Below are 27,988 nucleotides of genomic sequence, written 5' to 3' on the forward strand. Positions count from 1 at the left end.
CTTGGTTGGCCGCCTCTGGCGCTTTGAGTCCTCCAAGAGGCCAGGTGAGGCCGTCCCGTGATGCCCTGCGCCCCGGTCGCTCTGGCCTGCAACGTGTCTGTGGGGCGGAGACAGCGGCAGCGGAGTTCGCCGCGCGGGTGTGGGATCCCAGTCTTTTAGCTCGTGTCCATCCCTCTATCGTTGCGCTTGAGTCCCACTGGGCTGTCGCAGGCCTCGACATGTCGTACAACTACGTGGTAACGGCACAGAAGCCCACCGCCGTGAACGGCTGCGTGACCGGTGAGGCTGCCAGGGCAGGAGACCCCTGCGAGGGAGGGAGCTGGGGGCAACCGAGGCCTAGGGAAGCCCGCGGCCCCCGGGTGGCCACCAAGCCCGCGGCCAGGACCGGGCCTGGGGAATGAAAGGCGCTGGCTGCCGAAGGACCTCCACAGTCCCCCACTTCAAAGAAGCTGTCTAAACACACGCCTTTTAGGGGAGTCAGCGCTGCTTTTGATGGTCCACTTTCGTTCTCGGCGGTCACTTGGCCTCGAGGACAGGGACGGGCCCAGTGGGACAGAGAGTGGGGTATGAGTTGATTGTGCGGTGTTGCTTGAGCCGCGAGATTGGCCTCACGAAAGGGCGGTGGTGATGGCGACTTGGGGGCACCAATTTTCAAGTGGGAGAGCCTGGGAGGTGCAGGAGGTGGAGGGATGTGAAGAATGTCCGCACTCAAGGCGAAAGAGAGGAGTCCGCTTTGCCTGGGGCTGTTGTTTACAAGAAGGAGCTGCTGGGGAAGAGAGTTTAGAATGGCCCAGCCCAGTGCTGGGCTTGCCTTGTTTGTTTGTGCAAGAATTGTTAAGGACACATGTTCTGGACATAATCATCGTGACCCAAAATAATCATCTTGAACCAAATTTTCAACAGAATAGGAAGCTCTCAAACTTGTATTTTTATGTAAATTCTAGACATGATTCCAAAAGAAAACTATTGTTTGGAGAGTTGGAGGCGGTGAAGGAGTGTGGATGGGGTTTTGGTAGATTGCTGGGAGGGCAGGCAGGACAAACAAAGCAATATTTTAAGGTGAAGCTCAGAGAATTCTCTTTGTTTGATCTGGTCTCTTTGGTAAAGGTTTTGCAAAAATCCAACTAAGGAACTGACTAGAGAGGAACACTTTCTCCAGCATCTCTTCTTAATTAGAGGATGAGTCGGCCATTGCAATGGGAAAAGTGAAATTCGAGGGCACAGAGCCATCTGAAGGGTTTTCACCGTCATTGTCAGTTGAAGGACATGCTGCTCTTAGGCCCAGGCTAGTTTTCTTAGTCTGATGAGGAAAGTAGCTTTCTTGAACGTATGGAGTGAGACTCGTTGAGGATTTGTTGAGAAGGGAGAGAATGGAGGGAGCCAGAGAAATATGTGAAGTAAATGAGAATTCAGGAGGTTTTAGGTAGAAGTGATAGGATTACTTAGTGCTTTGTCTTAAAAAATTAGAGGATCTGTTCTTGCAGGACATTTTACTTCAGCGGAAGACTTGAACCTGTTGATTGCCAAAAATACGAGATTAGAGATCTATGTGGTCACTGCTGAGGGGCTTCGGCCCGTCAAAGAGGTGGGCATGTATGGGAAGATTGCTGTCATGGAGCTTTTCAGGCCCAAGGTAAGTGCTCTGGGTTGGCTGAGCCCAGCAACAAGGGGAGAACCATTGGTCGTAGTTGAGTTTGTGTTGTTTTATGTCATTGCTCGTTTAGGATGGGTGCAATAAGGCCTAGGAGAGAAACTTTTCTCTTTTTGAATGGCAGATTTCAGTTTATATTCTTATTTAATAAGTTTCCAAGAGATAGAAGGAGAAATTCACTGGGGAAAAAATTTATTTTATCAAGTTGAATTCTCTAGAAGAGAATATGAAAGCAGTTTGAAATGTGGGTCACCATCCTGTGGGCCATCATAGTGATTCAGAGAGTGGGCTCTGGAGTTGGGGCAGTACACTTTATTCCTTATTAAATCTAACTTTGGGTGTCACCTAACCTTTCAGAGCCTTATTTCTGCATCTGCAAAATGGGGATAACAGTATCCAGTCTTCTGGGTTATTGTGAAGATGAACAGCACCTAACACATAATGAGCATTCACTGTTGCCACTTACCGTCGAATTATCATTATTATAATTCAACTGCTTTCATCAAAATAGCCACCACGTTGCTTCATTATGTGTTTATTGAATCTGATAAGAAAGCAGTAGGTTCAAAATTTAAATTATAACCTTTTGAACAAAAACTCACTTTGTTGGGGTCTGTATTAGTAAGTAAGAAAGACTTGGTAGATGCATTTGAGCTTCCCTTGTTCAGTTTTTTCTTTTTTCCAAGTACTTTGGAGGGATTAGAGGAGGTGTTACATTCATCTTTCAGAATTTGAATGGAATAACTGAGATTAGCTGACACAGAACTAGATGAATACATTGTTTGTAGAGCAGAGATACAGAATCTTGAAAGAGGACTGAATGTTTACCAGCTTCAGTTCTGACCTTTTGTACACACCCTTAGGGTGTGTGTAACTCATGTCGTTTATTAACATACATGCTCACCATGGATTTTTTTCAGGGAGAAAAGAAAATTCTTGAAGAATTTCATATGCTTAGGGAATGATGAAAGCCTAGATAGGTATTCCTGTTTTCAAAAGAAATCTATTTTGATAGTATGGTGTTGGTTTCCAGGGGGAGAGCAAGGACCTACTGTTTATCCTGACAGCTAAGTACAATGCCTGCATCTTGGAGTATAAGCAGAGTGGCGAGAGCATTGACATCATAACTCGAGCTCATGGCAATGTGCAGGTGAGGTGGCTGCTGCAGGCTGATGAGAGTTTTCTAGGTGGGGTTGTCATGATTCGGTGAAGGAAATTGAAGTGCTGGGGCAGCTCTCTCTGTGTGGTTAGAGAAACAAGGAGAAAGCACTAAGGACTTCTGTAGTTTACTCAGAATCCAAGGGATAAGGTGGGTAATAATACTTCGTTGAGATTCAGTGTATTGCAGAAAAGCCCACACTGACATTTGGGCTGCTTGGCATGTCAAAAAGATGGCACTCGTTTTACTACCACTCCTACTAAAGTAATCCTGGGAAGGTGGTACCCAGTGTTCTCTGTCACCCTAGGTGTTGAGGTTCTTCCCTAACCCCAGTTTTATTTCTCAGGACCGAATTGGCCGCCCCTCAGAGACGGGCATTATTGGCATCATTGACCCTGAGTGCCGAATGATTGGCCTGCGACTCTATGATGGCCTGTTCAAGGTTATTCCACTAGACCGGGACAATAAAGAGCTCAAGGCCTTTAACATCCGCCTGGAGGAGTTACATGTTATCGACGTCAAGTTCTTATATGGTTGCCAAGCGCCTACCATCTGCTTTGTCTACCAGGTACTGGGACAGGAGGAGAGGGAGAAGCAATGTAGCTTGGCTCAGTGGGGAGTGCATTTTTGCTCATCAGAATGTCTGGATTTCATGGTAGAATGGGCAGAAGTGTTTAATGTATGTGTCCTGAAATGTTTTGAATGATGCAGTTAGTATGTGTGAGGTTTTGGTTGCACCTTGAGAACAGCAGTACTTACTGTGGAGGCAGGAAACAGTCAGGAGCTTGTAGCAGGCTTTAATCCTGAGATTACACTCTGGGTGTGCGCCTTGGAGATTTTGTAGGGCAACCCAGTTTATACTTTGTCACTTACTGGCATGCTAGGGGATTATTAAAATTTAGCTGTAGAGAAATGATCTGGAAATTGCCTTTACACGCAGTGAGAAATGTCTTGGGGATGCTTTGTGTGTCTTCCAAGAAGAAATACATTTTGATCAGCACGCAGCTTTCTGGTGACTGCTGGCTCTTGACTTCTATTTTAGTCTGTGCCTAAAACTTTTGTAGAGCTGATCCTGGGCAGCTGTTCTCTGGGCCAGATCTCTTGAGGGGGTGGGGGTGGGGGCAGGGTGGCAGAGCACCAGACTAACATGCCTGTATCTTGGTAAAATCTCAGCCTTTTAACAAAGGGCCATACAGCATGAGGTTATTTCAGTAGCATGTGCCTGAATAAATGTTGGAAGGAAGCTTAGTCCAAGTCCTAAGTACTGTGTGTTGGCATGTAAACACTTTGATAGCTGTGTTAAGTATTGGAAATACTGATGTGTTTTTGTATATTTCTTAGTGTCACCTGAGTGCTACAGCTTTGATTCTGGTTGGTATAAAGTTCATTTGAATAGGTTGAAACCAGCTTTGGAGATTTTGTTTAATCTTGTTTATAATACATTAAATATCAGAACTGAAATAAAAACTTAGGATTTCTCTCCCTTCTTCAGTTTTGTAAATATCTGGTCATTAAGACATTGATGTTGGTTATTCAGGACTCACTCTGGGCAGGCTCAGGGCTGCCAGTTATGAATGAGCTTAATTTCCATATGTGGGAAATGGAGGCCCAAATCCAAACCCCATCTTGAACATACGGTGACATTGAGTCTAACTCCTAATCATTGATGGGAAAATCCTCATCAGCTATAAATTATTTTTTTGTCCTGTTTTGTGCTCAAAAGTTAGTTTGAAAACTACCACGTGAAGGAGTTCCCTGGTGGTCCGGTGGTTAGGATTTAGCACTTTGACTGTCGTGGCCTGGGTTCAATCCCTGGTCTGGGAACTGAGATCCTTCAAGCCCCGTGGCATGGCCAAAATTAAAAAGATAATCTGAAAGGAAAATACTATGTGAAAGGTAGTCATGCACAGTGCATCAGGAGCTATAACCGTGATTGAGGTGTGGGCCCTGCCTTGAAACACACTGTCGGATTCCTCCCATAACTTCTCAGAGCCTTCCCTGGCCTTTGATGCGGCCGCTCTCCACTGGCCCCAGGCCGGCTCCTTTAGCCTCTTAAAGGTGACTTTGATGGTTCCAGGTCTGAAGTGAGTCACGGCTCAGAAAAAGGAGGGGAAGATGGTGTTGATGACAGGGGGTTGGAAGCTGTGACCAGCGTTAGAGGGGCTGCTTGCTCTGTTTTCTGCTGTCGCCCCATCAGGATGCGTCTGAGATTGTGTCAAAGTTTTAAAATTTGTTAAATGTATTTCACTTCTCAATGTGTTTGTTTTTCCTCTTTAGCTATTTTGTAAGTTCCTTGAAGGTAAGGAATAGAGGAGATACACACACACAAATGTACATATATACACTTATATTTCTGTAGTGGTTAATACAGTGTGACATGTTCATTTTTCTACTTTTTAAGTCTCTTTGTTGGTTTTGTTGTTAAAAACAGTTGGCCTCCATCGCAGTCTCCCCAGACTATCCCAAGCCCAGCTGGTGGCTGTCAGCATGCTCATGGATAAGGATGGGGAGGCTGGTGTGACAGGAGTGTCCAGTGCTGTCCCCTTCAGGACCCTTCTCTAGCCCAGGGGTCACCCTTCCTAGGGACTAACGATTCTACCTTTCCCCACCTAGGACCCTCAGGGGCGGCACGTAAAAACCTATGAGGTGTCTCTCCGAGAGAAGGAGTTCAATAAGGGCCCTTGGAAACAGGAAAATGTAGAAGCTGAAGCGTCCATGGTGATTGCAGGTTTGTTGGGGGACGTAGGAAATAGGCCCTGCCCGAGTTCTCTGTTGTTCTTTCCCCACCTTCTCTGCCCCTTTATCTCCGTGCTCCAGTGCTATTGAGCACGCGCATTGTTCACCCCTCCCTTATGTCTCCTCTCTGTAAATGTGCTTCTCTTTGCTCTTTGCATTTCCATCTTCAAGATTGTCTTGTTTTTCACTCTTCTCCCCTCCAAAGTATAGTTTTCCTTTCTTTGCGGTGGTGGGTTTAACTAAAACAATAAGATTGATTTGCCGAGTGGCACAGGGAAAATAGTCTCATTTTATTGTTGGCAAACATTTTTAAAAACCGAAAGAGGCAATAATGCTTATCTTATCTGGTTCCTTTATTTCCCAGATGAGGAAACAGGGCCGAGGGACTTGCCTGTGCCTGTATCTCACTGGCAAAGCCTGGGCTGAAGTCCAGGTCTCTTTGCTGTTTGTCCTGTATCCTTCCTCAACATTATTGTGTGTTTTACCCAGTAGAGAAATTTTAAAACTCTTAAGTGCAAATTGGTTCTTCTGTATAGTAACTCTGATAATGGGGGAAGTTAAGCTAAGGCACAGGGGAGAAAGTAAAAACTTTTGGATCAGACATTTAGAAGAGAAAGGGGCAGAATGCATATGGAAGAACACTGGGAAGACTCCCCACCCTTCAGACCATGTGAACTTCAAAAGAGTGGCAGTAAAAATATTTATCAGGAGTATAGAGTGGGCAGCTTACAATTTCTAAGACAGGAATCTCAGAAAAAGGTTATCGTGTTCCCTGGACTTTGATGTCTAAAATAATAATTATCTTCCAGTTCGCCTCAGAGATAACTGGCTCAGTGCCTAAGTTGCCTCAGGGTTTGGCAGGTTCCGGGTGCTCAGCATTCTAATGCTGCTCTCTCTCCTGCAGTCCCGGAGCCCTTCGGAGGCGCCATCATCATTGGACAGGAGTCGATTACGTATCACAACGGTGACAAATACCTGGCGATTGCCCCTCCCATCATTAAGGTGAGCAGCATTCCTTTCCTTTTTTTCCTTCTGTTGTCTCTCCCTCCTAACCCCCCATTGGGTCAGAAGGGGATTCACAACTGCTGCCTTATTCACTGTGTATATGAGACTGTGTCGGTCACTGGGAATACAAAGAGAGATTGGCTTGGTTTTGCTAACAAAGAGCTTGCTTGCTAACTAAGGGAGAGAGAATAAAGTTCAGATTATCCTTTCTATTCACTGGTGCAATCTGAAGAAAGAAATTTGGGTAATTTTGTTGAATGTTAATGTCTTCAGAGCACAAAGCATGTAATATAATAAAGTGAAAAATACATATAGACTTAAAACATTAGTCATAAAAAAATTCACCTTAAAATATTGAGTCATAAAAATGAAGCCTTACGTGTTTTTTATCTTTTGAGGCTAAATAACAAAATCTGTGGTAGCATAGTCCAGGGAATACTTACAGCTGTTTCCTCTTCTATTTATTTGTTTTCCAGTAGAATAATATGTGAGTAAACAGTTAAAGTATATTGAGCTCCTTGGAACATTGTCCTCAAAAATCAAACGTCCCCATTTTTGGTCACCTGTGTGAGTTGAGTGGATTCCTTGCTCATGAAGTGACTGGATTTGGTAAAGGGAATGGTCTGCTAGGGTTCACTGTCTGGTGTGGAAGGTGCTTTATGTCTAATGACTGTGTCTTTCCTCTTGGCAGCAAAGCACAATTGTGTGTCACAATCGAGTGGACCCCAATGGCTCTCGCTATCTGCTGGGAGACATGGAAGGACGGCTCTTCATGCTGCTTTTGGAGAAGGAGGAACAGATGGATGGCACCGTCACCCTCAAGGATCTCCGTGTGGAACTCCTTGGGGAGGTGGGCCTTGTCCCTACTCTTTTACGTTCTGCTAGGTGCCTGGTGACCCCAGACATATGGTCCCAAACTGCAGCTGGGAATGACATGAGTTGACACCGAACAACAAATGCTCAGTCCTGCTGTGGGAGTTAGTTTTGGAATGAGTAGATTTTAGAGAATCTCACAAGCAGTGGGGTGCTACCTCAAGTATTAAAAAGAGAAACAGAAAGATACACTATAGAATTAAAGGTTAATCTAGGGCTGATATTCAATAATGGGAGGACATTCCAAAATAGTACTGTTAAGAACAACTCAGTGAATTTTAGAGGTCTCTAGCTATTTGGAGCTGTTGGGATTAAAATGGTCATTTAGATCAGGCACCTGCAAGACAAATTACAGATGTTTCTGACTATAGGGATGCGATAAAGGAAGAGTCACAAACTTCAGGGCTTTAGAAACATTTGTTGAGTGTTACCTGGGGATTTGAAATGAAGACTTGTTTTGGGGACTATGGCTGCAGTTGTTGTTTTCTAGGCACGGGTCTGAGAGATGGATAGGATGGTGTCTGGATCCCTTGTGAAGTACTTTCTGATGTCTTTCATGCTGCTGATTTTCTTTTAGACCTCTATTGCTGAGTGCTTGACGTACCTTGACAATGGTGTTGTGTTTGTCGGTTCTCGCCTTGGTGATTCCCAGCTTGTGAAGGTGAGAAGACATTTTCTTCTTTCTGGCTTCTATTTTGCAGTCTTCACTGCTTTTTCATAAAGTTTTTCCCCTGTGTTTGGTGCTGCTCAGAGTTTCTTCAGTTCATCCCTATGCCTGTTATACACCATTTTGCTTGATTGATGTAGCATCCTACCTTGATGAGCTTTTTGTCCTAAATGTTCATTCAGCAGTGTGTTAGGTTTTGTGGTGAACAAGACCCAGCTTATGCCTTCAAATAGATCATAGTCTAATATTCTTTACCCCCTCTAGAATATGAGAATTTGAGCCTTCTCTGCAGAAAAATGCATGCAAACATTTTACATTAATTTCCAAGCTATTCCTCTGAAATCCGTCCATGGGATGCCAGATTAGAAATCCCTGATTGGCTAGTGGGTCACCTGTAGGACACCTGTGTCCCTTAGTCAGCATTCTCCTTCTGGAAGCATCCAGTAGAACACAGGAAAGGCGGACCTAGTTGGGTTAAGTTTCTTTTGGATGAAAACTATCTCTCTAGGGTGCATCTGGAGCGTTCTAAGACTAAAATTGTTCTTTATTTTTTAGCTCAACGTTGACAGCAATGAACAAGGCTCCTACGTAGTGGCCATGGAAACCTTTACCAATTTAGGACCCATTGTGGACATGTGCGTTGTGGACCTGGAGAGGCAGGGGCAGGGACAGGTAAGGGATCATCCTGGAAAGGGATAGTTGGTATGGCCACTCAAACTGTGTCCTGGGTCTGCTTAGCTTGAATGGGGAATGTGCACTGCAGATAAGTTTTGAGAGCCTCACTCACTAATTCCAAAAATGTAAGGATTACTGCCATTTATTGGGTGCCTATCTTGGTCTGCCAGGCACTTTACATACATTATCTCTGATCACCCCAGAACCCTTTTAGATAGGGATTCTTGGCTATTTCAGAAGTGAGGAAACTTAAGGCCTTGAAGGATTAAACAACTTGTCCAACGTCACGTAACTACTAAAGGGCAAGTGTGTCTGCCCCCAGATCCTGTGCACTTTCTAGTAAACTAGGATCCCAGGAAGGAAGCAAGTTTGCTGGAAGCAGTGGTAGGGCCCTTTTGCTTCTTGGACTAGGGCGCCCTATCTGCTTGATAAACTTGAGACACTTTGGAGGTTACCCTCTGCTCATTCTGCATCCTCAAACCTAGCTCCCCAGCAGAGGGTGCTTGGACTTAGATACACCTTGTTTACTTTCTGAGCATCAGTCTAGTTGCCCATATCTCTGGAGGGGGTTATTTAGAAACCTTTTCTCTACTTGCAGCTGGTCACTTGCTCTGGGGCATTCAAGGAAGGTTCCTTGCGAATCATCCGGAACGGAATTGGAATCCACGAGCATGCCAGCATTGACTTGCCAGGCATCAAAGGTAGCCTTTCGGTGGACATAGGATGCAGATCTTATTTGAGTGACTTTGGCCTCATTACATGTCATGAAGACACTTGGGAGCTAGAGGAATGTAAATCACATGAAGAGAAAAAAAAAGTTTTAATGCCAAATAAGCAGTGGAAGATTAAATGTATTTAAAGGTTCCAAAGTAAACTTAAAAAAAGAAGATATTGACCAAAATTGGATAATGGAGTAGAGGAATGGGCAGTTTAGTGGAAAATTTAATGTTGTTTATATAAGGGAACTGATAGAATCCCTAAAGAAAGAGGAGACTGAGACTGTCATAGAACAAGGTACATATCAAAGGTAACTTCTAGAACACAAGTACAAATCTTCCTAAATTCCAGGAGAACTCTAATGATCAAAAAGATCAAATACAAACTACATAGCAAAAGACTTCTTTAATATACAAACAGTAGACATAACTTAAAATAATATGATAGAACTCAATGTCAAACATCTGTATGAGTAACTGATACATCAGATATCTACTATCAGTAAATGTAAATAGGCTGAAATCACCTGTTATAAGAAGTAGATGATCAGATTGGCTCATAAGGCAAAAACTAATTCAAAGTAGTATATACAACACAACTTAAAAAAAGTAATTTAGAATATAAAAAAGTAAGAAGATGAGAACAGATTAAAAAAAGATTTATGAATTAGAAAGAGATCATAAAACTACAAAACTCAAGAGAATTGAATACCTATAGACAGAACTCATTAAGGTAGGATATAAAATTAAGGTACTGAAATCAATAGCTTTCATGTAAAAACAGTCAGTTAGAAGGTGTAGTAGAGGGAAAGAGGCAGTTTACAATAGCAATAAAAAGATAAAATACCACGAAATAAGTTTAACAAGAATTGTGCAAAATTTATTTAAGGAAAACTTTGAAATACTCTTAAAGGATTGAAAGGATAGATTGATCAAATACAAAAAGACATGGTAAGGTCTTATAAATTAATATTATAAAGCTTTTTCTCTCTTTGATATTTATATTAAAATATATTTCAATAAAAAATATCAGTAGGTTTTTTTTTCTTTGACCTGGACAAGTCAAAGTCCAAATGTGAAGCAGAAGATGCAAGGAAAGGTAGGAAAAACTTAAAAAAGAACAACGAGGTGGGTCTAGTCCTACCAGATATTAAAAAGGTACTGTTAAACCTTAGAAATTAAAGTGTGGTTTTGGTGCACAAATAGGCAGGAGTCCCATGAGCAAACTCAAATGTCCAGAAATAGACAAAATTGTATATGGGGCTTTAGTGTAGGATAGTGCTGGTATCTCAACTCAGTAAGGTAAGGATAATTCTTTTGAATAAATAGTATTGGGATAACTAGTCATTTGAGAAAAGATAAGTTTGGGTCCTGCACAATGTGTGCCCAATGCTAGAGTCTAAATAGATCAAAGACTTAACGTAAAAAAGTGAAGCCATGCAAAAGCTAGAAGAAAAAGTTGGTGATTTCCTTTCTAATTTTGGAGTGGGGAAAGTCTTTCAAACTCTGAGTCAAAAGTACAGAAGCCAAAAGGAGACTGATAAATTCAACAACGTAAACATAAATACCCTGCTTGGCAGAAACAAAACACTATAAGTTAGAAGAAATGGTAAATTAGATGAAAACATTTGTAGTTCATCTTATACACAAAGGCCTAATCTGTCTAATTGATAAAAAATTTCTAGAAAGACCACCAAATTTCCTGCCCCCAAATTGACAGAGTACATGAATGGACAGATAACAAGCCTAACTTATAATAAGAAGTGCAAATCAAAACAAAATAGTGATACTATTCTTTACCAGATGCCAAAATCCAAGTGTGACAATGTCTGTGTTGGTGAGGCTGTGAGGAAAGGGCATGCTCATTGGCGGTGTCTACTGAAATTACAGCTGATTTACCCTGCAAGCCCAGTTCTGGGCATCTGACCCATAGACCTTCATATGTATAAGATGACATAAATATAAGATTATTCATTGCGGTATTGTATATTATGGCAGAATACTGAAAAAGCGTCCATCAGTGGGAACTTGCTAGTAAACTAGTACATCCATAAAATTAAATACTGTGCAGAGGTCAAAAACAAGGAACTGTTTGGTTCTGATAAGGATTCAGACATATATTAGATGAAAAAAAAATGTGTAGACAGTTTGTGAGAGGCTACTGTATTGGCTTGCAATACAGCATTTATCTATTGAAAAGAATTGGAGGGATAAATTATTATTGTTTACTTATTTGGGAGCTAGGAGAGGTATAGGAGTGAGACTTCTGTATTAAATATTTAAAAAATAAATTTTGACTTTGAGTCATAGAAATGAATTATCCCATCCAAAATCACTATAGTCTCACCCCTGTACTTCTCCTTCCAACCTAGCCTCCAAATGAAAAGCTTTGAAATACTAAGCTCAAACAGTTTAAAAAATACCAAACTTCTTCAGTGTCTTGAAGCCAGGGAGGAACAGAGTGGGTATTTCATCTTAGGACTGACTCAGAGTTTCTTGCTCTTTGTGTGGGGTTAGGCTGCTCCTTCCTTAGACCATGTGGAGCCAGCCGAGCCTCTTAATCTTTGATCTGTGTTCCAGGCCTGTGGCCACTGAGGTCTGATCCCAACCGGGAGACCGATGACACTTTGGTGCTCTCTTTTGTGGGCCAGACAAGGTAAGACGAGTCAGCTCCAAGCATCCATGTAAAGGTTGCAAGGTGGGGCAGCTGGTCCGGCTAACCCCAGCCTTCCCTTCTGCTGCAGAGTTCTCATGTTAAATGGAGAGGAAGTGGAGGAAACTGAACTGATGGGTTTTGTGGACGATCAGCAGACTTTCTTCTGTGGCAACGTGGCTCATCAACAACTTATCCAGGTAGTAACTGAGGAAAGGGCAGACCCCATTTATGCATCAGTTTGACCTGGAGTGCATTACAGAGCACCACTGGATTTTAAAAGTCAATTTTTATGGCTCTAAAAGTAATGTAAAAAGGCTTGGAAAAAAATTGAAATTACCTGGAGAATCCCAAGGACGGGGAGCCTGGTGGGCTGCTGTCTATGGGGTCGCACAGAGTCGGACACGACTAAAATAACTTATCAGCGGCAGCAGCAGCAATCACCCATTACTGAGAGCAATGTAACTTTTTTTTTTAAACTTTGGAGTTACTCCTTTTAGTTTTAATTTTCTTTTGCAAATGTATGTACAGTCGGCCCTTTGTATCTGTGGGTTTTGCATACATGGACTCAACCAACCACGATGAGAAGTATTTGGGGTGGGAATTCCCTGGAGGTCCAGTGGCTAGGACTCCACACTTGGACTTCAATCCCTGGTCAGCAGACTTAAGATCCTGCAAGCCACTCGGTGCAGCCAAAAAAATAAAAAATTGGGGGAAAAAAACGTCAGAAAATTCAAAAGCAAAACTTGAATTTGCTTTGCACCAGGAATGGCACCCCACTCCAGTACTCTTGCCTGGAAAATCCTATGGACGGAGGAGCCTGGTAGCCTGGTAGGGGTTGCTGAGGGTCGGACACGACTGAGCGACTTCACTTTGACTTTTCACTTTCATGCATTGGAGAAGGAAATGGTAACCCACTCCAGTGTTCTTGCCTGGAGAATCCCAGGGAAGGGAGAGCCTGGTGGGCTGCCGTCTATGGGGTCGCACAGAGTCCATGGGGTCACACAGAGTCCTATAGGACTGAAGTGAGTTAGCAGTAGCAGCAGCAGCCACTGTCTACATATCATTTACATTGTATTCACAGTTATTTACATAGTATTTACATTGTATATTGTATTGTAGCTTCCCTTGTAGCTCAGTCAGTAAAGAATCTGCCTGCAGTGCGAGAGACCCAGATTCAATCCCTGGGTTGGGGAGATCCCCTGGAGAAGGAAATGGCAACCCACTCCAGTATCCTTGCCTGGAAAATTTCATGGACAGAGGAGCCTGGTGGGCTGCAGTCCATGGGGTCACAAAGAGTCAGGCACAACTGAGCGACTAACACTACGCTGTATTAGGTATTACAGATAATCTAGAGATGATTCAAAGTGCACTTAAGGATGTGAGTAGGTTATAAGCAAATACTGTTCCATTTTATATGAGGGGCCTGAACATCTGTGCATTTGGTATTGACTGGAGATTCTGGAACCAGTCCCCTGCAGGTACTGAGGGATGGCTGTATGTTGTATTTATTTACATTTTCTATTATGGATGGGATCATTGTATGTATGTGTGTGTGTGTGTGTGTGTGTGTGTGTGTGTGTATATATATATATATATATTTGGGGGGGCAAGGTGATATTGTTTTAGCACTAATTATATCCTGTCATCTGAGACACATTTTTCCACTCGTTTTAATAGTCATATATACTTATTTGGAAAATACTGAAAAGCACAAAGAAGAAAAAGATTAGTCATATGCTACCATCCCTATATGACTTTTGATAGCACTTCCAGTGTACTACTTATAACTAGAGTTCTAACTCTGTTCAGATACTTATTTTAACTTTTTCTTGATAATGGGGATCATATAGCCCTTTGGTACTTGTGAGCCACGAGAACCTGATTTCTTTGCACCTATCAGGACCTGGCAGGCTGAAGTTTGGAGTGACCATGATGCTCTTGGTTTTTTGCACACCCTCCTCACCCGGGAGCTGTCTCCACGCTGAGCAGAGTCAGTATTTGCCTGTCGTGGCTGTAGCACTTGAGGGCCTAAGGATTACTGAACTGTCTCCATCGTTTTATTCTCTTGGTCTTCCTTTTAGCCAACAGGCAGTGGTGGGTTAAAAACCAGAGGGAAGGTCTGTCACTTTGTTGAACAAGTGTGGGAAGTGCCCAGATACTGACTCAGTGCTTTGTCAGTGTTTTCTAACTGGGACCTGAATCCTGGCCCCAGCTCACATATCTTATTATTCAAGGGCCTTCCTCTTTTTTAATTTTCAGAATTATGCTGTTGCACTGGTTTTGTAATTTGTATTGGACCAGACCTTTCAAAAGCTGATTTCGTATTTTATTCCAGCTCAGTTATTACTAACGATGGGTTTCTTTACCAAATGGAAAGACTAATAACTCTAGGAAGTATTATGTAATCCCATTGTAGTTCATTAGTATCAGTAATAGCTTGTGGTATTTTTCTGCATCTCCCATAGTGTTTATCAGAGAAGGCAATGGCACCCCACTCCAGTACTCTTGCCTGGAAAATCCCATGGACAGAGGAGCCTGGTGCACTGCAGTCCATGGGGTCGATAAGAGTCGGACACAACTGAGCGACTTCACTTTCACTTTTCACTTTCATGCATTGGAGAAGGAAATGGCAACCCACTCCAGTGTTCTTGCCTGGAGAATCCCAGGGACGGCGGGGCCTGGTGGGCTGCCATCTTTGGGGTCACACAGAGTCAGACACGACTGAAGTGACTTAGCAGCAGCAGCAGCAGCAGCAGCATAGTGTTTATAATTCTAAGGGTCTTTCTTTAAGTAAAAACTCAGTTTTGATAAATAAGATATACTGATACTTACTAAAGAATTTTATGTGATTTTAATGGTTCATGCATAGTAAAGAACTTGCATATTTTAAATTCTTCTGGCCGTGCTACAAGCTTGCAGGATCTTCATTCCTTGACCAGGGATTGAACCTGCGCCCTCGGTAGTGAAAATGCAGACTCCTAACCACTGGACCACCAGGGAATTCCCAGAAATTGGATATTTTAGAGATCTGATTTTGGGGTTGAGAAAAACAATTAGACTGGTAGTTGCAGGGTCCTACTCCATCGATACCTTTCCATAGGGTGCCATTTGTGATACCCAAGAGTGAAACAGGACATGCCTTCTCTTTTTCAGGCTGTAGTATATGAGCTGTAAGCTGCTTGAAGCCAGTCTTCTTCAAGGCTTCAGTTAAAAATGACATCTTCATGTAATCAGTCATTGTGGAACTTGAAAAAATCTATATAGCAGAGGAGGACTTCATACCTTATTCTTAGGGTTCCGTGAGGGCAGCATTTACCACCTTCTTACCTCTGTGTAGATAGATCCCTGCAGGGGCTTGGAGACATTGCTCTTTTTTCTCTAGATCACTTCAGCATCTGTGAGGCTGGTCTCTCAAGAGCCCAAAGCACTCGTCAGTGAGTGGAAGGAGCCTCAGGGCAAGAACATCAGCGTGGCCTCCTGCAACAGCAGCCAGGTAGTAGTCGCCGTGGGGAGGGCCCTCTACTACCTTCAGATCCATCCTCAGGAGCTCCGGCAGATCAGGTGTGTGTTTCTGTCTCTGCTCTTTCTGCCCTCCCCTCTTCTCTGGGACTTATTTGATCCCTGGAGTCCTTTCTGTGCCATATTCTTCTCTGTTCAGCCACACAGAGATGGAACACGAAGTGGCCTGCTTGGACATTACTCCTCTAGGAGACAGCAATGGAATGTCCCCTCTTTGTGCCATCGGCCTCTGGACAGACATCTCAGCCCGAATTGCGAAGCTGCCCTCTTTCGAGCTACTGCACAAAGAGATGCTGGGTGGAGGTGTGTTTCTTTTTTTTGAGGGCGGGGAGGGTGTTTCTTTTAAAGGCCTGAGTTAGGATCAGAATCAGGATTTGGAACAAGCGCTCAATGTACCTCTTTCTCACAGAGATCATTCCCCGTTCCATCCTGATGACCACCTTTGAGAGCAGCCACTACCTCCTTTGTGCCTTGGGAGATGGAGCACTCTTCTACTTTGGGCTCAACATCGAGACAGGTGAGACTAGCATGTCAGGTGAGCGGCGCTTTGGAGAATCTGGGGTATTGGAGTCGGCAGAGTTCTTAGCTTCAGGGTGCAGCTTTCGAACCTTCACAGTCCAACTGTCCTGTTTTGTTTCTGTTTTTCTCTGGATGCTGTTCTTTCTGTAGGCCAGTTGAGCGACCGTAAGAAGGTGACTCTGGGCACCCAGCCCACGGTATTGAGAACTTTCCGTTCTCTTTCAACCACCAACGTCTTTGCTTGCTCTGACCGCCCCACTGTCATCTACAGCAGCAACCACAAATTGGTCTTCTCCAATGTCAACCTCAAGGAAGTGAACTACATGTGTCCCCTCAATTCAGATGGCTATCCTGACAGGTGAGCCTCTTTTTCTTTCTTCAGTGAGAGCCAGGATGGAAGGCGTCATCCAGCCTTTCTCCAGTGACAAAGCCAGTGACTGGCTGAGATGAGATGTGTAGAACAGAGATTTGCAGACCTGCAGTAGAAATACCTCGTAAGCCTTTTAAATGTGCTGAATTGTTTTTGACTCTTTCTTAGAGTTTGCTTTGGTAGATCTAGGGTTGGGCCCTAGATCTGAATCTGTATTTTTAGAAAACCTCTTAAGCAATTCCAGTGATTGGTCAAGTTTCAGAGTCCCTGTGGCAGAGATCATTCATTATGCGTTCCCCTGGAGCAGGGATTCTCCAAGTGGCTCCCTCACTGCAGCCATGGCACTACGTGGGAACTCTCTGTTAGAAATGTACATTCTCAGGCCTCGCCCATGGACCCACCAAATCAGAAACTCCAGGGGTGGGCCTAGCAGTCTTAGCTTCACAAGCCCCCCAGGTCGTTTTGATGCCAGCATGGTTTGATAGTTCAAGAATCACTGTTCTTTATCCGAATGCTACACGTTAGTGTTAAACAGATAGCTGTTAAAATCTCAGCCTACGCCCAACCAGACCAATTAAATAAATCTTGAGGGATGGGACTGGTCTCCAGGTGTTTTTTAACAGAGAGTTGTAGTTGAGAATCACTGCCCTGTAGTAAATTAGTGTAATTCTGCCTTGTTTTTCTTCCTCTTATGGAGTTGCCTCATAGAATCCTTTTTTTCCTTAAGTGTAAGCGTAAGTGAAGTTGCTCAGTCGTGTCCGACTCTTTGCGACCCCATGGACTGTAGCCTACCAGGCTCCTCTGTCCATGGGATTTTCCAGGCAATAGTACTGGAGTGGATTGTCATTTCCTTCTCCAGGGGATCTTCCTGACCCAGGGTTTGAACCCAGGTCTCCCGCATTGTAGACAGACACTTTACCATTTGAGCCACCAGGAAGTCCTTTTTCTTCCTTGGGTGTACTCAGTCTAAACCCAGAACCTTCTTTCCAGCCTGGCACTGGCCAACAACAGCACTCTCACGATTGGCACCATCGACGAGATCCAGAAGTTGCACATTCGGACAGTTCCCCTATATGAATCTCCCAGGTGAGGGGCAGGGTAGGGGAGCTGCAGGGGAGGGGGCCCTGGGGGTTGGTGTGCACCGCTTCAGCCTTTTCCTGAGGGGCCCTGTTGTTCCATGCTTGTTCTGTAGGAAGATCTGCTATCAGGAGGTGTCCCAGTGCTTCGGGGTCCTCTCCAGCCGCATCGAAGTCCAGGACACGAGTGGGGGCACAACTGCTCTGAGGCCCAGCGCCAGCACCCAGGTGAGGGCAGTGGACGAAGGGCAGTGGTGTGAGAGCAGCGGCAGACTGTTCAGAAAGGGTCAGATAGTAGATACTTTAGACTTTGCAGGTCACATGATCTCAGTCACAGCTACTCGCCTCAACCATTACAAAGGCGTCTGTAGACAACAGGTCGTAGCTGGGCTCCAGTAAAACCTTAAACAAATAGGCAGTGAGCTGGATTTGGCCGCCTTGGTAGAGACTTGAGAAGAACTTTAAATAAGTGTGGCTTCAGTGATTTTGCTACTTGGTACCCTTGCCTGATGAATAATTCCTTTCCTCTTATTATCATTTTGGGTACTTTGTGTCGGGTAGGGGTAGCAGTGTTGTACATAGGTAAGAGCGTGGGACTTGGAGTCTGACAGAACTGGCTCCAGGGTTTGTTGCTCGCTGTGTCACCTTGGGCAGCTTCAGTTTTATCATCTGTGAAATGATAATGGACCGTCTAGAGCCGCACATCACAGACCCAGTGGAGATGTTAGCCGGTCGTTTTATTCCATGTATTCTCTGCCTTTCTTGCTTGTAGAGATCCGTGGTCTGACTTCTTCCCTTAATCCAGAGTAGGTCTTTATGTATTCATTTTTATTTGCAGTGGTTTCCTGCTCTTCCCATTGAGAGAGGTGGAAGTCTGTCACTTTATTAGGTCGCCTGGGTTTCTTGTTAGCTTTCTTGATTGACTTGGCATCACTGTTTTAGTGCTCTTAAGTGCCCTTAGATTCTGGCGGTGTTTTGAACTGCTGTGTCCATTCCATACGGAGTCTGGATCCTTAGCCTCAGTCCCTATATCCTCTCTGAAGCCCTTTGCACTTGGGCTCTGTGCAGGCGGCCAGCCTCAAGTTCTTCTCGTTCAAACTCTGTCTCTGTTCTCTGATCCTGTCTGATGCTCACACTGCTCTCCCAGCACCCGTTCTTTTGAGAGGGGTGATGTGTGTTCTCTCTGTTCCCAGGCCCTGTCCAGCAGCGTCAGCTCCAGCAAGCTGTTCTCCAGCAGCACAGCCCCTCACGAGACCTCCTTTGGAGAAGAGGTGGAGGTGCATAACCTCCTTATCATTGACCAGCACACCTTTGAAGGTGCAAATGAGCTCTTTCTATCATGTTGTACCTACGTCCTCCCTAAGCTAGGCTCTTCTGGGCTCTGCTGTATTCCAGAATTTGATAGACACTGGCAGACTATCCTAGGAGGAGAAGAAAGGGTGGGGCCTCAGAGTTGGCTGTGAGTTCAGAGTACTGGGCTTCCTCATGTCAGAATAGGCTGGCGAGGAGACAGGAATAGCAGGAGGCAGATGCCTTCTGTACTGTGCTCCAAGCTGAGGTGTGGACCTCACAGAAGTGCAGAAGCACCCATGTGTGGGGGTCGTCAGTCAGTCACCTCTCTACTATTCTTCTTCTAGTGCTTCATGCCCACCAGTTTCTGCAGAATGAGTATGCCCTCAGCCTGGTCTCCTGCAAGTTGGGCAAAGACCCCAACACGTACTTCATCGTGGGCACGGCCATGGTGTACCCAGAGGAGGCAGAGCCCAAGCAGGGTCGTATTGTGGTCTTTCAGTATTCAGATGGTAAGTGGACACAGTCTCTGGCTTTTGAGAAATTTAAAAACTGGGAAAGGAAGCAGACAGACAGTTTTAGGTTTTAGACTCAGTTATGCAGAAGAACTTGGGTTAATTGCAGTGACATGAGATTCAAGATGTTTCTCACTTAAGCTGTTGATGGTCTGAATGAGTTTTGGAGTATGTGAGCAATGGCACAAATAAGTCTGCCCTTTTTTCTTCCTTTTTCACTCTTTGAAAGGAAGAGAAAGGGAGAGGCGACCAGAATGAGAGTTAGGAATTCTGGTAGGACTCTGTGGTGTGTTTTCCACTTGGCTGCTCAGCCTTTTAGGCCCTCTTCCCAGCATCAGCACTTGGTGTTCGTTTCTGTATCATTTCTCATCTCCCCTACCCATGATGGCTCTGAACACTAGCTCTCAGCCCCCGAATCTCAGGTTAGATGGCTGAGGTGGAGTCTGGTCTCCATCTTGAAGGGAGATCCAGAGTCCCAGGTGGGAGGCAGAACCGGAGCGCTATCTGGAATCGCTGCGTGTGATGGGGTGGCCCACACTTCTAGAGGTGGTTAACCCCAGTATATACGGATTCTATATTCTCTGCTTTGAAATGAGGGGTTTGGAGGGGAATTAGAGCTGGGGGGGAAGCACAGGATTCTTCTGATTAAAGCGTGGGCTCATGAAGGAGACTGAAGGGTATCTTTTCTCCCCCAGGAAAACTACAGACTGTTGCTGAAAAGGAGGTGAAGGGGGCCGTGTACTCCATGGTAGAGTTTAACGGGAAGCTGTTAGCCAGCATCAACAGCACGGTGAGCCCTCCCTCTGGCCTCAGCCTCAGGCCTCCATCCACAGATCCTGGTTCCTGTGCATTTTCTCCCTCTGGTCTCGGCCTCAGGCCTCACACCTCTGTCTAGAGAGTCTGGTTCCCTTGCATTTTCTGAACTGCATGTATGTCACAATTTTAAGGGTAACAGAGTAGCAAGTACAGAGGATGGAGCTGGGAATATGGAGACCTGGGGTTGGACCAGACACCAGATTTGGTTCTGTGAAGCCCTGTACATATTGTTCTGTGGGAATTGAGAAGAGTGTAAGAACTGTGGTCCCTGCACTCAGAATGTGTCATGGCATGAGAATATTTCATCTGTGTGGGACAGAATGAGCCAAACTGCATTCATCCTGAGTAAACCCCTGAAATACTAGGCCTGTGAAATTCTTCACTTTTCTTCTGGCATGACCCCACCTCCTCCCTTGCCAAAAAAAAAAAAAAAAAATTATACACGGTCAAACAAATTTGGGACTTGCTGTATCCTGTATCTTCTGCTTAGAAGCTTCTCAGTGCATTGTAGCATATGAAAGATTCTGAGAAGATCAAGAGTAGAGAAGCATTGCTTAAACACTTCTTTTTTTTTTCCAAAGAAAAAGCAGCTTTATTTATTTTTTGGCTGTGCTTTGCAGCATGTGGGATCTTAATTCCTAGACCAGGTATCTAACCTGCAGCCTTTGCAGTGGAAGCACAGAGCCTTAACCACTAGGCCAGCAGGGACGTCCCCTTAAATACTTTAACTTGTCATTCATTCAAGAAGTACTGACTGAGCACTTGAAGTATACTAAGCACTGTTTTGGTAGTTGGGATGAGGCAGTAGATGAAATGGACAAAGAGCTAGCCTCCTGGGGCCTGTGAGCAAATAGAATATATGTGTATATATGATGAGAAGCACCTTGAGAAAAAGAAAAACAGGACAAGAAGCTGACAGAGTGCCAGCGTGAGCATGGAGGTGGTACTGTTTTGTCGTATGGTCAGGAAGGTTCGCACAGTAGCTTTGGGGCAGATTTCTGAGGGAAAGGAGGGAGCCAGCCATGCCTTGATCTGGAAGAAGACAAGTGCCAGGAGTCCATGGCCGGCCTGCACCCAGCATGGGAAGGCAGTGCTGGGTGCTGGGAGATAAGTCGGAGAGGCAGCCGGGAGCTAGCACGTGCGGAACCAGATAGGCTGTGTGTTTTGCGTTTGTAAGGACTGTGGGTTTTACTCCAAGGGGATGGGAACCTCTAGAGGGTTCGAGCAAATGCATGACGTGACTGTAGTTTTTTATATATATATATATATATATAGGTATGATATATATAAAATATGCTGGTTTACTTATCAGGCTGTGTCTGGTCTTAGTTGTGGCACACAGGATTTTTGTTTTAGGCGCGGGCTATCTAGTTGTGGTGTGGTGGGGTTTAGTTGCCCTACGGCACATGGGATCTCAGTTCCCCAACCAGGGATCGAACTCATGTCCTCTGTATTGGAAGGTGGATTCTTTTCCTTTTTAAATTTATTTATTTTTAATTGAACGATAATTGCTTTTCAATATTGTGTTGGTTTCTGCTATATGGAAAGTGGATTCTTAACCACTGGACCACCAGCGAAGTCCCTGTAGATATTTTGAAAAGCTCACTGCGCATCTTGGAGAAGGTGGTAGAAGACCATGAGTAGAAGCAGTGAGATCAGCTCAGAAGCTCTGGTGATGATCCAGAGAGCAGTGGACGGTGCTGGGAGCAGTGTGCTGACAGAGGAGCTGAAGGGTAGTCAGATCCCGCAGATGTTAGTATTGAGGGGCTCTAACGTGTCACTTCATGGGAAATAGATGGGGAAACAGTGGAAACAGTGTCAGACTCTTTTTGGGCTCCAAAATCACTGCAGATGGTGATTGCAGCCATGAAATTCAAAGACACTTACTCCTTGGAAAGAAAGTTATGACCAACCTAGACAGCATATTCAAAAGCAGAGACATTACTCTGCCAACAAAGGTCCGTCTAGTCAAGGCTATGGTTTTTCCTGTGGTCATGTATGGATGCGAGAGTTGGACTGTGAAGAAAGCTGAGCGCCGAAGAATTGATGCTTTTGAACTGTGGTGTTGGAGAAGACTCTTGAGAGTCCCTTGGACTGCAAGGAGATCCAACCAGTCCATTCTGAAGGAGATCAGCCCTGGGATTTCTTTGGAAGGAATGATGCTAAAGCTGAAACTCCAGTACTTTGGCCACCTGATGCGAAGAGTTGATTCATTGGAAAAGACTCTGATGCTGGGAGGGATTGGGGGCAGGAGGAGAAGGGGACAACCGAGAATGAGATGGCTGGATGGCATCACCGACTCGATGGACATGCGTTTGAGTGAACTCCGGGAGATGGTGATGGACAGGGAGGCCTGGCGTGCTGCAGTTCATGGGGTCGCAAAGAGTCGGACACGACTGAGCCACTGAACTGAATTGAATGAGGGCTTAAAGATGAGTCGTGAGAAGGGAATAAAGGGTCAAGTGTTTTGGCCTGAGTAACAGAGATGGTGTTGCTCTGCACTGATGGAGGAAGTTTGTGAGTAGGGCAGGTTTGGAGAGTAAGGGAAAACTGTATCTTTACTCACAACACTTCTGACACCATGTGTGAGGAGTTTTTATCCCTATGACAATCAGTTTTCCAACTGGGGGATCCTATAATTTACTTGAATTCTGACTTTAGCTACCCAGAGTTGGAGTCAGATGTCACAGGGTCAAGGGCTTGGTCCCACAAGACGGTCTTTACTCAAACGCCAGCCCAAGTCGTGTTACTCAGACTTCTGTCTGACTTGCTACTAAGTTAGGGTTCCCACAATCTCTTACCACCCTTAGGTTTCATAATTTGCTGCAAGGGCTCATGAGACTCAAAATGTTTACTTGCATTTACCGCTTCTTCACCTCACTCTTGGAAGTTTGGAAGCCCAGTCCAACTGGGCTTATGCTAATCTGTGGTGTTCTGGGCTCACTTGACCCAGAACAGGAGGTGTGGTAGCCATTGTGATTATTACAAGTGAGCCTTGGAGTGCACACCTGTGGAGCTAGTGTTCTTTGGACACATCTTGAGAAATCATGGCTTAATATATTCTTCCCAGGAGTGTCTGTATGTGCAGAGGTGTGGGTGGGGCTGCCTGGACCCTGAAGGATCTGCTGGGACTGGGCTGTGCCAAGTATCTGTTCATCTGTCTGTTGATCATAAAGCATCTTCGTTCTTTTGGAGATATGGTTATAATGGAAGAAACACTGCAGTGAAGAAAAAAGGGGTATTTTTTCCCCTTTGGGTAGAGGGGTGGCCAGAGACTCTAGTTCTTTAGAGTAAGTTTCTGTTGGACTTTTCTATTCTATTTTCTTTGCTCATTGGATGAACATCAAAAGGTGCCAGGGATGTATGTGTTTTGAGAAGGGTTCAGAAAGGGCAGTTTGTTGGGAGGTGATCTTGTTTCTTTCTGATCAGGAAATTGGAAATGGATCTTCTCTTTCTAGAGATATTTCTTAGACAGTTACCAGACTTCAGTCACAAAACCATCTCTTGTCATTTCTATAGTGTTACTTGCTTTACTATTTACTTAGTATTTTTCTTTATCCTGAGTTATTTTTTTTTAATATAAAGGAAAACTTTGTAGTATTAAGTTTCATGTGCTCACTCTGTTTTCATCTTTCATGAATGTATAATAATTACAAACGCTCACGCAAGTTCCACAGCAAACCATTTCACACCCCACACTGCACTGGGGTAAGTGGTGCAGCAGATGGAAGGCCCCTGGGGCTGAGAGAAACGCACTGCCCCCCCAGGTGCGGCTCTATGAGTGGACGACCGAGAAGGAGCTGCGCACCGAGTGCAACCACTACAACAACATCATGGCGCTCTACCTGAAGACCAAGGGCGACTTCATCCTGGTGGGCGACCTGATGCGCTCGGTGCTCCTGCTGGCCTACAAGCCGATGGAGGGCAACTTCGAAGAGGTAGCCCGGGTGTGGGCGGTCGGCTTGCTTAAGCTGGCGGTGAGGGGTGATGAAGCCCAGTGTGGGCAGAAACGTCATCCCTGGAGCACACGTTGTGCATCCGTTCAGTCTTTTTAGAGACCCCCAACTTGAACTCTGAGTAGGCCCTGTTTCAGGACCGTGTTGGCCAGGCAAAGGGGAGACTCTAGAGGGGCGGTTGTTAAACACAGGCAGGGCAGGCACTTGGCCAAGTCTCAGCACTGGCTTGCATGCAAACTGCTGATTGTGTTTCTCCTCTTGTATTTTGTCTTTTTTAAGATTGCTCGAGACTTTAACCCCAACTGGATGAGTGCTGTGGAAATCTTGGATGATGACAATTTCCTGGGGGCTGAAAATGCCTTTAACTTGTTTGTGTGTCAGAAGGATAGGTGAGTGGTCAGCTGTGGGAGTGGCCTGTGGTAGGTGAGGACACAAGGCCCTCACAGGCTCGCGTGGGCCTCTTCACAGGGGTAGAGGGTATCTGTGAGAGAATCAGGCTGCAGAGATGGATGAGCCTCTTCAGGCCGGCTCCTCTGTGGAGTGGGTGGGCCCACCAGGGAGTCTGTCCATCACTGCATGCGGTCCTTGGGGCCCCAACTGGGGGGACAGGAGGCCTGGGTTGTGAGTCTCGCACCTCTTGCAGCGCTGCCACCACGGACGAGGAGCGGCAACACCTCCAGGAGGTTGGGCTCTTCCACTTGGGCGAGTTCGTCAACGTCTTCTGCCACGGCTCTCTGGTTATGCAGAACCTGGGCGAGACTTCCACGCCCACGCAGGGCTCGGTGCTCTTCGGCACGGTCAATGGCATGATTGGTAAGGGTGGCCCCGTGGGGCGTGCAGCCTCCTTCCCAGGGCCAGGGGAGAGCAGGGTTTCGAGAGTCGGTGGCCAGCTCGTCCGTCCTCCTGCCTGGGCTCCCCTTGGCAGGCAGCGCTCGCTGTGAGCTCTGGAGCGCCCTGTAGCTTTCGGTTCCCTTTGCTTCCTTAGGCCTGGTGACCTCATTGTCAGAGAGCTGGTACAACCTCTTGTTGGACATGCAGAATCGACTCAATAAAGTCATCAAAAGTGTGGGCAAGATTGAGCACTCCTTATATCCTTCCCAGAGGTGCCCCCTTGCTCAAAAACATGGCCTGGCCCAGGCAGAGAGCACATTACCCTGAGCAGCCTCTGGAAATTTGTCCCTCTAGAAAACATCTTGACTAGGTTCCAGTGGGGAACAGGCTACGTAAAAACTTCTCATGGAAAATTTCAAGCACACAATAGTGGAGAGAATGGTATGAGTATAATGAACCCCCATGCACTTATCTCCCGGTTTTATTGGTTCATCTTGAAAATGTACGTTGAGGTTCATGCCCTGTGTCTGCTTCTGACCTTTCTGGCCTTGCATGTCAGACCTAAGTTTAGATCACAACTTAGAACATCCTTTCAGAGATCTTGTTAAGGGCATCGGTGTTTGAGGACCCTCGCTAGAGAGGCTAAATGGAAAAGGAGGGGAAAAGCAAAGAAGCTGTAAATTCCAGAAGCCCAAGGGTCAGCCCCCTGGACACTGAGGATCCAAGTACTACTGGAAGTTTGTTTATTATGGGAGAGGGACGAGGAGCCCTTGGGCTCTTAAGGGGATTCTGCTGAGAGTCTGTTGTAAGGCAGGATAAACCAGCTCTCGCCAAGGAGGGAGGACGTAGGCTGACGTGTTGGTGTTCTGCTAACCCGCAGGACTTTAGGCACATCTCTTGTTTCACTGAGCCTCAGTTTATTAATCTGTGAAGGCTAGACTTAAAGAGCGGTTCTTCCTAGGCAAGCATCCAGTTCACATGGAGCACTTGTTAAAAAAAAAAAATCTGTACATGCCCATGCTCTGAACTAAGAGTCATCTGTATTCTATCTGTTTTTAAAATTTTAATTTTTAATTTTTTAATTGTTTTTGGTCTTGCTGTGTGGCTTGCAGGATCTGAGTTCCCTGACCAGGGATTAAACAAACCCATGCCCTTGGCATTGAAAGCCCAGACTCCTAACCACTGGGCTGCAGGGGAAATCCCTGTAATTTTTAAAATGTTATTTTGACGATTATTCCAGTTGAGAGGATCATTGGATTAGGTAATGATTTATAGGTCTTTGAAATTGCAAAACTGTCCAAACAGCTGTGATATTTAGTTGAACCTGTTGTTTTCTGTTCTCCTCCTGATGATTGCTTCAGACTGTGGTCTTGTGCACAGAGGTGGTGATGAGTTCGGAGAGGGTATTTATTATTTCCAAATGATCAGCACATTCCTTAACTCATCTGTCCACTTGGAGATCCTTTCATACTGAACGAAAAACAGAACCAGCCACCGGCTTCATCGATGGCGACTTGATTGAGAGTTTCCTGGATATCAGCCGGCCCAAGATGCAGGAAGTTGTGGCAAACCTACAGGTAAGCTGTGTCACTGTGCAGGGTGCAGCCCCGGGGCCAGTGACTCAAGTCCATTGCAGGGCCAGGCACGCCAGGAGGGCTCCCCTCCCTTGGTTCCCACATGCCAAGAGCCCTTTTTAGTTTTCTTCTATCCACATGGAAAGGTAGTGTCCAAGGGCAAGGAGATAAGGCTGAGGCTCGTGGGTTCCCCCACCAGGCACCAAGCACTGTAGCTTTAGCAACGAGGGCACCTTTGGGCATGTCTGGGATCCCTGGAACATCCTTAGGAAAGGGGGCAGGGCCAGGATCCTGCAGGGAAGAGGAGTTACCATGGTGCTGGAGTTTGGGGTATTGCCTACTGGAGGTGGTGCCTCTGGCAAACAGCCGGGTGGAGGTGGATGTATATACTGGGTGGCAGCCCTGGGCAGCTTTGCTGCCAGCAGACTCTGCTCACCTGGACCCCCAAGGAGAAGCACAGGCTTCTGATGATGAGTCTTTGCTCCTGCCACGGCAGTGTGGTGCAGGGTACCGTTGTGGGCATCTCCTTCCCCAGGGAGGGAGAGCCCGCTCTCAGCCCTCATGGCCTCCCCTCCTCCCCTTTCCTCGTTGCAGTATGACGATGGCAGCGGGATGAAGCGAGAGGCCACTGCAGATGACCTGATCAAGGTGGTGGAGGAGTTAACTCGGATCCATTAGCCAAGGGCAGGGATCCCTTCCCAGACCCTCTCTGAAGGCTTTGCCCTCCTGCTCTCCTCCTCCCTGCCACTGTCTCTCGGCCATGGGAAGCCTGTCCCTAAGCCCCAGAAGCCACAGCCTACCTGAGTGGAAATGGGGATTTCATAGAACGAAAACCAGTTCACTGGAGACCTGGGCAAGGGCTGAAGGTGAAATGTTTTCTCCCTGGATTTTAACCAGTCTCACATGATTCCAGCCATCACCTTGGGCCACCAAGCCTGGATTGGTGCAGCCAGTTGTCCTTCCAGGGAGCAGTTTTGCAGCTCTTTGGCTGAAAGGAAGCTCTGTGTGTGTGTGTGTGTGTGTGTCTCCCACACTCATGCATTGTCCTCACTATCTTTTTATTTAGGTTTGGGGTCGGGGAGGGTTGTGGGTAGGGGGGAGGTGGGGCGGGAGGGGTTCGTTGTCTTTGAGGTGAGAGCTTCCTTCGCTTTCTTCTGTTGCCTCTGAGAGCTTTGGGTCTGGAGGGCTGACCACCAGGCCATGGGCTGCCTGAGGGTAAGACCTGCAGATGGTGGATGATTTCCAAGCCACAGCCTTTTTGTCTCTGGGGAACTGCCTTCAGAGGGAAGGAGGTGGGGGACGTGAATTGGTGGTTAGTTTCTGAGTTTTACCAAATAAAGTAGAGTCTAAGAAGAAAGATGCATTTGTTGCTGCTTTTCTTTTC

At 45.7% G+C, this 27,988-nt stretch overlaps 2 protein-coding genes across 2 annotated transcripts in view; one reads left to right on the plus strand and one right to left on the minus strand.

The window, feature by feature from the left end:
* Positions 1-27,988, minus strand: part of SDHAF2 (succinate dehydrogenase complex assembly factor 2) — a 188,821-nt gene that overhangs the window by 96,806 nt on the left and 64,027 nt on the right. The gene's annotated exons all lie outside the window — the stretch shown is intronic.
* DDB1 (damage specific DNA binding protein 1) lies at positions 41-27,961 on the plus strand. The gene is made up of 27 exons (XM_055581104.1): positions 41-279; positions 1,485-1,633; positions 2,685-2,801; positions 3,157-3,378; positions 5,424-5,538; positions 6,451-6,548; positions 7,243-7,401; positions 8,002-8,085; positions 8,647-8,763; positions 9,365-9,467; positions 12,063-12,138; positions 12,227-12,335; positions 15,521-15,699; positions 15,797-15,960; positions 16,067-16,174; positions 16,327-16,534; positions 17,537-17,632; positions 17,739-17,850; positions 18,816-18,939; positions 19,260-19,424; positions 20,123-20,217; positions 24,011-24,181; positions 24,479-24,588; positions 24,843-25,012; positions 25,185-25,287; positions 26,484-26,607; positions 27,199-27,961. Exons 1-27 carry the CDS (start codon positions 219-221, stop codon positions 27,280-27,282), a joined length of 3,423 nt encoding a protein of 1,140 aa, XP_055437079.1. The 5' UTR covers positions 41-218; the 3' UTR covers positions 27,283-27,961.

The sequence above is a fragment of the Bubalus kerabau genome, chromosome 5, assembly GCF_029407905.1.
Source record: "Bubalus kerabau isolate K-KA32 ecotype Philippines breed swamp buffalo chromosome 5, PCC_UOA_SB_1v2, whole genome shotgun sequence".
In the NCBI taxonomy this organism is placed as follows: Eukaryota; Metazoa; Chordata; class Mammalia; order Artiodactyla; family Bovidae; genus Bubalus; species Bubalus kerabau.

Excerpts from the sequence above, each read along its gene's own strand:
- DDB1 (XM_055581104.1), top strand. The coding sequence starts at position 219 with ATGTCGTACAACTACGTGGTAACGGCACAGAAGCCCACCGCCGTGAAC. Across the intron at positions 8,086-8,646 it reads GTGATTCCCAGCTTGTGAAG|CTCAACGTTGACAGCAATGA; the intron begins GTGAGAAGACAT and ends TTTATTTTTTAG. Across the intron at positions 17,633-17,738 it reads CCCCTATATGAATCTCCCAG|GAAGATCTGCTATCAGGAGG; the intron begins GTGAGGGGCAGG and ends CTTGTTCTGTAG.